This window comes from Pempheris klunzingeri, chromosome 18 (assembly GCF_042242105.1).
Source record: "Pempheris klunzingeri isolate RE-2024b chromosome 18, fPemKlu1.hap1, whole genome shotgun sequence".
Lineage (NCBI taxonomy): Eukaryota > Metazoa > Chordata > Actinopteri > Acropomatiformes > Pempheridae > Pempheris > Pempheris klunzingeri.
The window spans coordinates 7,434,747-7,447,586 of NC_092029.1; the positions used below are offsets into that span (position 1 = coordinate 7,434,747).

General features: G+C 40.2%; 1 protein-coding gene across 1 annotated transcript in view; it reads right to left on the minus strand.

Annotated features, from left to right (window-relative positions):
- LOC139218027 (MAM domain-containing glycosylphosphatidylinositol anchor protein 2-like) overlaps window positions 1–12,840 on the minus strand; it is a 148,673-nt gene that overhangs the window by 82,136 nt on the left and 53,697 nt on the right. The window contains exon 3 of the mRNA XM_070849560.1: window positions 8,114–8,288. Within this exon, the coding sequence (XP_070705661.1) occupies window positions 8,114–8,288 (175 nt within the window). The remainder of the gene's footprint in view (window positions 1–8,113; window positions 8,289–12,840) is intronic.

Consider the following 12,840-nt stretch of genomic DNA (forward strand, 5'->3'; position numbering starts at 1 on the left):
TAATTACTGCCAATTAAAGTTGCAATGCAGAATGAATTCAGTGGAGGAATGCATGAATGATACAGCATTTATTTTGGAAGTCTAGTAGCTTAAATAAATATAGAGGACAATGGCCTTGTTAGTATCGCAAGAAGACACTTTAATGTATAGTGCAGTGGGCTTATCCCCTACTTACTGACTACTAATAAAAACAAATTAAAATAATATTCTGTATGCATCTAAAAAGCATTTTATTTGCGCTATAAACAAACCTCCAGAGCTTAAATATAGACTTCTGACTGCTCATTTTCCCTTGAAGTCAAAACTATGCAAATAGATGATGTTTAAGCTCAAAGAGTGGGTGATGTTTCCCTCTAGCCAGATGAAGTCATCCTGCACTTTAACTGTGCGGTTTAAACTATTGCTTTAAGAGCTGAAGCTGTGTTCAGGAAGCTGCAGCCCACTTGGGACTGCTACACCTCCATCTTCCTCAGTGACAGTGCTTTTCCAATTATGCTGTCTTTGGAGGAACACTGAATGTCTGTAGGTGTGTGTACAAGACCAATGTGTGTGTATGCGTGAGTGTGTGTACACATGGACAATGTGTGTGATAAATGGAAGGGCAGACGTCAGCAGCCTCACAGCAGAGCCTGCAACCCCTCACTTCCTCCCAGTGATGGAGATGAGGAAATAATGAGGCCCAGTTCTGCTCTTTGTGTGTGTGTGTGTGTGTGTGTGTGTGTGTGTGTGTGTGTGTGTTAGGGGGTGAGGAGTAATGAATCTCCTCTTCATCCTCTCCCTTAGACAGTGTCGTCTGCCTCAGCCCATCTCCTCTCTAATTCATCTCCCGAGAAAACAAACAGGCCACAGACCACTGATCTGAACACCACCACCTAAAAAGCCACCATTAGAGTTGGAGGCAAAGCACCTGTGACATGATGGAGTTCTTTTCTAGTTTCAGCCTTAAGACCTTCTCCTTTGTTTGGTCTGGACAAAGAGCAACCAAGGATAAGACATTTTTCCTGAATGGTGACTCAAACGCATCGTCTTTAAATAAAAATATTGACCATTTATAATTCTGCCTATGTCACAGGCTGAATTTTTCTAATTTGATCCATATAATAACAGTCTAATAGTATTATCGTGTAATATCAACCAAGTATGAAATGTGGTGCCTTCAGAGAGATGTGTTTAGTACAGGAGATGGTGGGTGTAATACACAACATGAAAAGGCATACATTTAAAAAATAGTTCAGCCTTGTGGCTATCAAATCTAATTGAATGAGTTATTTCTTTGACTATATTCGATTGGTTTACACTTCAGAATGATCTCTTACATCTGCCATAACATCCTCTAACATCATTTTAAGGGAGTGGTGAGGACATTTTATAGTGTCTTTAATGCATGCCTCTAGTGCTTTGCATGATGTTACATTTCATATTGTCATTACTTTTTGTCTTCGTCTTTCCATCAATGCAAAAACAATCAAAACAAAAACATCAGTAATAAGGAAACAGCTACTGTATTTCATTTTTTGTCTCCTTGGTCTTCTTGGGTAATATCACACAAACCAAAGCTCTGCATGATATTGTTTTATTTGTTTAAACAATATTTGCCAGCTAATTTTTGCCTTACTACATTCTAAAACTTTTATCCTCAGGAGACTTCTTCAGACAGAATCTTATCATTCACAGGCAATATTTTTTTGCTTTATAAATCTCTGTTTTAAAAATGTGTAGAGCTCAAGATCAATAACATCATTATCCTCCATGAATCATACTGAATACTAAGATCTTGTAATTGGGATATTGTTGTCTATATCCAAAAATATTGGTGAAAGATAAATAATAACTAGCTGTCAGTACGTCATCTGTGGCCTTTTCTCGCCCAGAGAGAAAATGTTAAAAAACAGACAGCAGATAAGAATGAAATTGTGCACAAGATAATCACATTAGCATACTAAACACAAACAGAGTGTAGTATGTTTTAAGCTCCTGATGGAGAGAAAAACAGAGGCGAAAGATGAGGTTGACTCCAGTACTCTGATTAAGGGCCCCTCCCCAGAGCAAGTCCTTGAAAGAGTAATGGGCAGTCGTGAACTGGCTTTACCTCCATTAACCAAACCAGCAAACATTTACATAATGTACACATAATGTGCTGATTCATTCTGTCCTGATTCAAACAAGGCTCAGATAACTCACCGTGGCTGTATCGCACCATTCATCACACCAGGTCATTTACATCCAAAAGCACTTAAGAGCCGCTGCACATATATCTTTGTCTACATACATTATGGGATCTTTTGAGAAGATTGTATAATACATCATCTCCTATCATAGGATCACATCATCGTGGGACACCAAGATTGTGCTCTTCGGCCATTTATGGCACGCAACTTTTTTTAGTCTCAAAATAGATGATGAAGAAGCCATGTGATGTTTTCTAATGCTTGAACGTTAAAAAGCATGGAATGACCTCCAAATAAAGCGTATAACAAAACGTATTGCTTTTTGTTTTTATTCTACCCATGTCTGTACTCCAAATACATGCATGTTGGGTGAATAAACATTAAAATTATGACTGTGACATTCAGAACATTAATAGAGCATTAAACAACCAGTTGTTATGTAAAGATAAAGTTGAGTAACGGCAACCTGAGCAGAGACTGAACTCTCTCTTGTTTGGGTCGTCAGGACGGCCAAATGAGTCAGAGCCGCTGCCCAGCGACAGACTCAACTAAGCTACTGAACAAATACAGCAGCACAAAAGATAAGTTGTGTACTGCTGATTGGCATGGAATAACAGCAACAATTTGCCAGCGTCGTTTGGTCCAAGACGACTCAAAAGCGAGCCTTTTTTATGGCGGTATTGCATGATCTCCATGTAAAAAGTTCTTATATGACTAGAAGATGGCAAACTAGTCAACAATTATATCTTCCTTCAATCTGAGTCATAACTCTTCCTATTGAACCTGTCTCCAGCATCTCCTCCATCCAACTGAACCCACTAATCGATTGGCTCCCCTGAGATCATCATCCCACACACTTCCATCTGCATACTGCGTACCCAAAAACATTGCCTAGCCACTTCAAGACAGCCTCTCCCGGGTATATGAATACAAATGCAGTGCAAATACCAATAATGAAGGGATACAGGATATAATGGGAATTGCATACGCCTCAGTCAAAACTCAATTGTTATCACCATAGTCCATGATTCTGTGAGTCGATGTCTTCTCCAAAACCTTCTCTTGCTCTGCACACACATTTACTCGGGCACCCTGTAGCAGGGCAGCACGAATTGAACACCTGATGAGATAGGAAGCGCCAGTTTTACTGACCGACTGGATCAAGCAAAGCCAGCATGGCTGCTAAACAAACACCATCAGCTGCTGTTTGGTCTCTGAGCTCCTTCATGAACTCCATCGATGGAAGGCAAACATAAAGCAGACACACTTCCCCAAGTCGGCCTCACACCGCATGCTGCTGCACAGCATTGCACAGCTGAGGAGGCGTATGCCAAGACAAGTTAAGCCTCTGACATGTGTGTGTGAGTCAGGACCTCACCGGTGGAGAGTGTGTTCATGCATAAGCATGCGCTTGAACCCAATGGGCAGCCTCTATTTTTGTTTCCTCTCGCACGCATGAGCGCACAAAGAAATGGACACACACATTCACACGTCTTAAATCTAGATGAACGCTGCTGTTGCCAAAAAATGATTCTAGCTCAGACTCTTGCCCACGTGTGTACAAACACGCACACGCACACAAACAGTATCCTCGTTAAAATACTTCTGTATTTGCAGAATGGAGAGAGGGCTGTGTAAGTCCTTCCAGAGATAACACAGAGAAAGCAGACTATTGTCTTACTCTAATCCGTCTTTTGAAGGAATGTATTGAGAAATATCAGGGAAGAGTGAAGATGTCTGTGGAAGCTTGAGGAAAGTGATATCCAACAGTCCAGTGGGTTGTTTCTCACAATATATACACCCCTTGATTGTTACTATTTTCAAAGCCACTGACAAAACTGGCACTGGCTGTTCAGGCAGACAACATTAGTATCATCTACTCAACATTAGCATAGGGACAAACAGTTCTTTCCTGTGAATTCAACTCTTGGAAACATAACCGTGTTTTTTTTTTCTTCCTGCACTGCATCCTTGTGTTCTCAATTTATTCAGTTTTGCTGTTTTTTTTCAGACCATTTTAAAGTGAGTTTTAAAGCGCTCCTTTATCACAACCTGTGCAGTAAATGCTGACCTGGACGGAGACGGTCTGAGGCAGAGCAATTCGTTTTCCATTTGTAATCATTCTGTTTCTTTCTCGCTGAGTTAATTTGACAATGTGGAAGTTTGGGCACTAAAAACTGACTTGACAGTTGTATTGGTTATTGCTGGGAGGTGGAGCTCGCAGCAATAACGATTCCTTCAGCAGATTGATGTTAGGGTTGCAACTAATGCTTTCTTTCAGTAGCAATTGTTATGTTATTATTATTTTTTCAATGAAATTATTTCAATAAATGTATTATTTAGTCTAGAAAAAAATTGTGAAACATCACAGTTCCACAGAGCCTTAGGTATAATCAAATATCTTGTTTTGTCAAACAAACAACAGAAAAGCTGCTAATTCATCACACTTGCGAAGCTGCTGAAGGAACATCCTTATTGATAAATAACCTCATCAACTATCAGTCTTGTTGATTAATGTTATTTTGACTGACAAATTAATCAATCACCTACCTTGCAGCACCATTTAATATATTTTATATCAATAGTATGCATTTTGAAAACTGGTGTTTACTAGAATGAGCCATAAGTTTGAAAAGCAGAATATATTTCCCCATTATGGGACTAATAAAGGAATATCTTATCTTAACTTGAATTCCTTATCATCATACAGAAATATCTTATGTCTCTGAACTCCTTTGTAACAGTTTGGTTTTTTGGTCGGTGGACATTTTCTCCTGGTCTCCTCCTTGCCAAATCTCTTTTAGATGTGCGGTGCTGGCACTGGTCAATGAACTCTGAGCCTGCAATAAGCTGCCCCTGCAGAACTCTTAAGCCCTCCTCAATCAGTCACTCAATGAAACATTAGATGCTGCAGCAAAATTAATGCAGTTGAAATTAAATGAAAACACTGAAAAGACTCCCCTGTAGGAAAAAAGAAGTGAGCATCTTAAGCTTAAAATCGATCAGTGTAGGAGTTGGGCAAGGTTCTTTATTAACTTTGCAGAGGACCTTCCCCACAGACCTAACTGTCGACAAACACAACTGAAGTGTCAGCAGGTATAAAATGTGCTTAGAGGGACTTCTGAGCTTTGTAAATACGTTAGCTTTCAGCTGGCTATATAGCTAATATCAGCTCCTCTGGGCAGCAGAGGTCAGTTATTACCATTAATTATCCCTCCCTGTTTTTATCTGCAGCTCACAGTCAACTCCACAGAAAACTGTCTGTCTGTCTGTCTGTCTGTCTGTCTGTCTGTCTGTCTGTCTGTCTGTATACATTTAGCCCCTCTTACTTCATTCATTTAATTTCATTGAAACGGAGTCACGCGGGCTGCAGCTGAAAAAGGGGGCTTTCGAAAGCATACTTTGATCTAATACAATCTAATCTAATACATATGAGTAAGATCTCTAGTGTTTATTTTGAAAATTGAAAACAAAACCCTTGATGCAGGAGGCAGAGGGAAATACACTGTCTCAAAAGAAAACCAAGGAAGAGACAGTAGTGAGATCATTGAGGCGTTAAGTCTCTTAATGTAAAATATGCTGGCGTGCTGCGTCTGGTTATGTATGAGATTCTTGCCTCTGCAGCAATGGTGCAGTCCATTATAACTGCCAGTCTTCTCTCTTTTCTTATGTAAACACTGTGATATGAACACACACAAATGCAAGATGCATCTGAAAGAGAGAAAAATAATTCAAAGTGTTGTTGTCAGGAGGTCCAGCTCCAAAACACCAGTTTTAATACTAATTAAAAATCGTAGCTGCAAACCACTAAAAATAGCATGTACTGCAGAGGCCCATCAATTAAATTCACCCTCAGGGGACAGCTGTAACATTGCTCAGGAGGAATGATGTGCTTTTGCTGGATGTGCAACATAACACAATGCTAGCTAATGAAGTACACACATACTGTGTTACAAGGCCAGATGCAAGGACACCACCAGGATAACAAATTGAAATGCTTCCGTGTAAAAACTGTCTGTGCTTAATAATTATTTGAATTTTTCATGATTCCCCCTTTGTTGATGCATTTGCATGGAGGGGGGATTGCACAATTAATCAAACTATGCTGGTAGTACAATCAGAACTTCATCATCCATCAAACACATAATCACGAGTTTGACTTTAACAGCATGAAAACTCTGACCTCAAAATGCCAAACGATGAAGCTCATCGAGGATCCACGCTCTCTGATTATCCTGAGGTCTGTCTCCGACGTGCTATCTGGCTTCATTTCCACGCCTGCTCCTCCAGCTCTTTAGCACAGCCAAGGTGAAATGGCGCACAGAGGGAACGAGGCCCTGACTGTCAGCTGCTGAGATGCATTCAGCCCCTGCTCTGCTGCTCACCTAAGGCCCTCCACAAGTTTTTTAAACAAGTTTCAATTCCACAGCCTCTGCCTGTGTCAGTCCAAATAAACAAGTACAAGGATGTGGCTCACACACCAAGGTGCAAGAATAAGACAGAGACAGGATAGAAAATATGGGCAGAGGTGGAGAAAGGAGGGGCCCATAACTGCAAGAGTATTACTCACAACTAGAGACAGAGGCCAATGTAGCCACTGAAAAATGCATGAAATGAATGAGGTTTTGCTAGCAAGGTGTCATGAAGTAGAGAGGGCTCGAGTGCAACTTATTTAGTACTCCACTACCTCTTCCTTTGCTCTGTGACTGTAAATTGGATGTTTGGCAACACATTAAGGGCAGGTAGGTCAACAATTTTAAAAGATAGAGCATTCTTTTTTATTTTGCAGCTTGACATAAAAGAATAAAGCAGGGACTGAGTACAGCTGAAGTGCGAAGACTGAAGCAATTGTGAAAAATTAAGAAGGCGGCTCGGAGATTTTTCAAAGGCACCAAATATGTGATTTTTAATGTAACTCAGCTGAATTTTTTTGAAGCCCAAAAAGGTTAGAGATTGCCCCTTAATACAGCTGATTACAGTAAATTTACATATTACTCACGGTCTATAAACTACTTGTTGGGGGTTGCATAAGGGTCTGGCTGTGATGAAAGGGCAGTGACTCTCCTGTCTCGTCACTCTTCGACCACTCACAAGGTGAAATAAGACAATCAATGCTGAATCAATAAAAACAATAACACTAACTCACTGCTTTCTTTGATGAATGCTATTGAACGGTCACCATTTGTTGCACAGATACTTTAAAGATAGAGGAGTTGCACTTAGAGTCGATGGATGTGTTGGGATAATAAAAGCATTTCGGCTTAATTAGCATTCTCAGGAGACAGAAGGGGCATCTTTGGAAGCTGTGCCTCCAAATAAGTACATTTTCAGTTACAGCAGCAATATAGAACATCGCTATATCAGGGTGTAAGGTTCATGTTAGCATCAGCTAATGGGGATCTTTTTAAATAAATAAATGTTACACACTGATCAGCACTAATTGTCCACACTGCAGCCGCCTGTGTTCACAGTTAGAATCTATGAAATTTAAAACATTGCACAACAACCAGTGTATATACTGGTTGCAATTTTAAAGCTACACCATAGTGAGTTTCAACACACTGCTAAGAGACTGACTTTGTTGCATAATCAGAACTGTGAATTTAAACCTTTTCAGGGTCATGGATGACTGGAATGTGTCTTGGCAGAAGACAAAGCGACACCGTGGCCAGTCCTTCGCGCAGTAACTCACATACAGATACTGATTTTGGGCAATTTAAGTTTTCCGGCCTGCCTGCTTGGATGTCTTTGTAAAATAGGAAGAAATACATAATAACAAAGGAAAAAAAAAAAAAAATCCACACAGAAAGGACCGAGTCAAGCCACAAAACCATTTACACCTTATTACGATGAAGCAACAGTGGGCAATTATGTTTGGTAAATGTTGAGTAAAATCTTTAGTTGATCTTGTTGCCTTGCAGTCTACATGGCAAAAGCTCACTTACAGTAGACGTCCACCCTGATGGACTTGATGGCAGGGGATCCTAGGCCGTTCTCTGCCTTGCAGTAGTAGCGACCTCCCTGGGTCCTCAGGATTTTTGCAATGTGCAACGTCTCATTGAACACACTGGAATCCTGGAAGCGGTCCGACACACTGCCGGCTGTCTTGGTCCATCGGATCTGGGAAGAACAAAAGACAGAAATGACTACACTTCCAGGATTGATTTCAAGTATTGGTCTTCTGTTCTAGTATGCACTAGATAGAGTGAGGTGTTCAACACAGCTTCAGGTAGGAAATATATTTATGGTACTGCTATAGGCAAGGCCAGCACACTAAATAAGATAGACTAAAATATAGAATAGGTAAAAACCACTGATTGGGTGCAATTACCTTTATTTGAACAGCTCATATATTGTTTTTATTTACTCATTATTTCCAGTCTCTTCAACTTCTCAGTTTCTTTGGATCATTGTTAAGCTACTGTCAGTGAAAGACATCGCTTCCTGCATCATTTTCAAATAAAAAGCCTACCAGAAAAGGGAGGGATTATGCCCTTGAGCAACTGAAAGGCTATTAATGTGAAATGTCCTTGCAGGAAGTACTGGCTTCATTGAGAGTAGCTTACCACTAACTGAAAAACAAACTGGAAGTGATTGGAAATAACTCCTACTGATTTAAATCTGCATTTTTGTTGCTGAAAAGAAACGTAGAATAACTTAGATGCAATGTAACATACACTGTGAATACTATTCTTTTAAAATGGGATTATAGCAAAAGTTACAAAATATAATTAGATATAGCTATGAACAGGAAAATAAATCCACAAACATAGTCATCTGTTCTGCTCTGTAGTTGAGTTAAAGGACAATATTTGAGAATTTGCAGTAGATTAATGTTAAACTATTGTCTGCTTTTTATGGTGCTTTTTGACAAGATTCTGTCTTTAATGTTATGTACAGACAACTGATTAAGAACATCCCGTTTTATGATAAATGTCACAGCAGAAAGGAGTTAAGAGCTAAAAAAAAAAAAAAAAAATCTTCCTCTAGCGAACCTCAATCCTCTGTTCCACACAAGACTGACCTCAGCATGGCCTTCTCAGCATGAGTACCTTTCACTAACTGATGAGACCCAGTTAGCCCATGGCATTGAGGTGTAATGAAAGGTGAAATAGTGTTACTCTCCAACATGAGGTTGTAATTGACTCTCCATCATCTCCCTCTCCTGTCCTCATTAAAGCATACAGCATGAACAGGTACTGTGACAACTCTGGCCTGGGGGCCACACAGCCAGAACTACGGAGCATAAAGCTCCATTCAATCCCTCATCCTAAGTAAGCCACAGATGGACTGGCTTTGCCTGCAGAGCCTCACATATCTTTGCCTTGGCAGGGGAGGCAATGAATTAGAATCCAATATCTCCACACTGTATGGTGTGGCATCATCTTGGATACAGATAACATCCCATTTTTAAAGAGATAGCATCAGATGGAACAGGGATATCATTGCATGGAGGAATGGGGATTGGGTGCTATCTTGGGAGATTGCCACTGTGCTGCTCTAGCTGTGGGGTTTTACCCATGACGACTCCAGCCTGAGGTTACGACAGCTTGAAGTTTGGTCATTTTCCAAACAGACGAGTGAAAGGAAATGAAAGGGTGGGGGGGCCCAAAACCTGATAATGGTGCCCTATTCCAGAGGCTTTTTTTGTAGCTCGGGGCTAGAGAATGACAAGGAGAGGAATTCACATCCAGCCAAAGTTTATCAGAGGAGTTTCAGATTCTCTGTCTTGCTTGGGGTGTTACTGTTCAGAATGGCAGAAATAAATTAGCTACCCTGAAACTCAGAGGCTGTGTGTGTGCTGTATTTTCCTCTTTCACCGACCTATTTCTTTGAAAAAAAGATGTCTGTCTGTTGTCAGACTGTGCTTCTGTCCCATCCCTTTATACAGCATTCAAGTCAATATATTACCATTAAAAATAAATGCCTTTAAATGAACACACTGCACAGAAAAAGCTTCATTTGGTCTTTCAAATGCACCAAGAGACATTGAGAGAAACCGCTTCATGAAAAAACCCCAACTCAGCAATTGATCGATGTTAAAGCCCCACAGTTGGAAAATCTGAGGCCCTATTATAACAGTTAGGGACATCATGAGTTCAGCAAAACAAGCCCTAAAGTTAAATAAGTTATGATTATAAAGCAGATGGAGCAAAGTTTTTGAATTCTGTGTCAATCTCCTACAGTGCTCTGGATCCCCTCATGCAAATACAAAGCAAGCTGGCTTATGGCGACCTCAGCAGAATTCAATATTCTCCCAGCTTATACCCCCAGTCATTTCCTTTGCCTTTTGTGTAAAGAGCTTTGAGTTTTAGGAAAGCGCAGTATCAATAAGTGCATTGTTAGAGTGACAGTAAGAAGTGGGTATTCAAATAACTCCTCATATTTTCAAAAGGAAAGTGCTCCTGTTTGTTTCACAGGGGCAGCAGACCACATTATTGGTGAGCTTTCAACTCTCACTGTACCCTGAAGCTATTTTCATTCCTCCACGCCTTTGACTTTTTACATCTGAGCACCTCTACCCACAGGGGGAGTCCTGAAGTATGCCTGGTGAGAACAGTTTGACCCTCTTCACTCTCCTTAGTGCAATGCAAATACTCTTGATCTGAGAGTAGCTGGCGGATTTGAGCAATATGATAATTGCTCCTCCTAGCCCACTGACAGCCTGGCTGAGTTTTTGCAGTTCCTTTCTCATTCCTTAGCTGAAACTTGTAAGGTGCCGGCAAGTATACACTGGGGAATAAGTCAAACTGCCCAAGATGTACCAGCCAGCCTAAGCTTTATGGCAGAAATGTATTCCCGTCTCTCCCTTGCAATTGCATGCATATATTATTACCATGAAATGTAAATGGGGGCTGGTTTTCATGTTTTACCTAACATAGTTTAGAAAAATGTTGTTGTATGTTCACATTTTGCATATTGGCAAGAAAAACATGTCACCACTTAGTTCCAATGGGAAAGAAATGTCAATACGATAATAACAGCTTTCTCTCTTAAATCAGATATCCCAATAGAAAGATCAGCATTAGCTTACAAGGAAACAAGGAGCTCGTCTAGATTAGTATCCAACTGAAAATCCCAGCAGTCTTTGTGACCACACATGCTGCTATGTCACGGCAAGAGCTAATTAAAATGCACCCAACGTCTGTTGTTATGCAGGGATCATATGCTGGAGCACGCGTTGTCGGTGAATCTCCCATAATGCCTGCTGTGACGTTTCGCTCTCCCTAAATACAGACTGGTTTTTAATTGCTTGCCATCTTTTTCTTTTAGGCACTGATGGTGGTCTGTGCCGCTCAGTGGTGCAGCCAAGTGTGGCTGAGCATGACAATCAAGCGATCAGAAGAAGCAACAGGAGGTCCAAATCACAAATAGTGAGAGTACAGACTCTACAGGTCTGGATTCGAAAATACTGACCCTCGTAAAAACTGAATGGCAATGTCAAACATAACACAAAGAAGCCTTTCATATTGAAATTTAAAAAACAGGACCATAAGTAGAAATTGAATAGGAAACACGCAAATGAAAATAAAATTAATCAGCTTTTATTTGCAGTGGTGTTTACCTACATACAGTATGTTTGAGTGCTGCAGTTAAAGTCACTTTTAACACAGCTGAGTGTAAATGACTGTGGGTGCATTGGACATGGTGTAGTTTAAGGAGAAGCTCTGAGATTGAGCTACTGTGATACTGCAGTTTATATGGTGAACGGCAAAAAAATAGAAGGTTAAATCATGTTCAAAAAGCACCATCTGCTAAAGACACCAGCACTGTAGGCAAACTGTCATGGGAGCATCCAAAACAGATCACATACTCCAATTGGTCTGTATAAAGCGAAATATCCCGGGGCCTGAGGTCAGCTTATTTGTACTTGCTGACCCATGGCGCTGTGAGTTGAGTCTGGCCAGCCAATAATTGAAACAAAAAAAGGTGTTTGCAATGTGGTGTTGCTGGCTATTGCAGCCTGGTACTCAAACAAAGTAGTGTGGACATAATGGATGGAGGCCAGGGCAGGGGAGACAGGGGCAGATGGCTTCATCATCAGGGACTCTTTGATGTCTATTCACGGCATCAAAGACAATGAACGAAGCCGGAGAACAGTGACCATGAAAGTATGAACTGATAAAGCTGTACATGCATGCATGTATGTGGTCTTATGATAGAGAGACAAAGAGAGAGTGAGGCAGTGATAAAGGCAAAGGAAAAGAGTTTTTGTATTCAACAGAGTAGGGATGAATCTAATATTCATTTTCAGATTATTCATTCATTTTCTGATTAAGTGTTTAATCCTTTCATCTATGAAATGTCAAGAAAATAGTGAAAAATGTTCATTCCAACTTTACCAAAACCCCAGGGGACATATTCAAATTGCACTGATATTCAATTTCCATTGATATCAAAGAGAGAAAAACAGCAAATCTTCCTATCTGAGAAGCTGGGACCAACTGATGTTTGGCTAATTTATTTGATAAATGACTCAGTTATCAAAATTTTAGTAAATTAACTTAAATTTCATTAACTAATTGATTAATCGACTACTCATTTCAGCATTAAATAGACAGAGAGAGAGAGAGAAAACAAAAATGTTACTTGTGGTAGTCAGATCAAGACTTTAAAATGAAAATCATTCCTTTGGTAATCACCAAGTACCTGCAAAACTAATGACATTTCC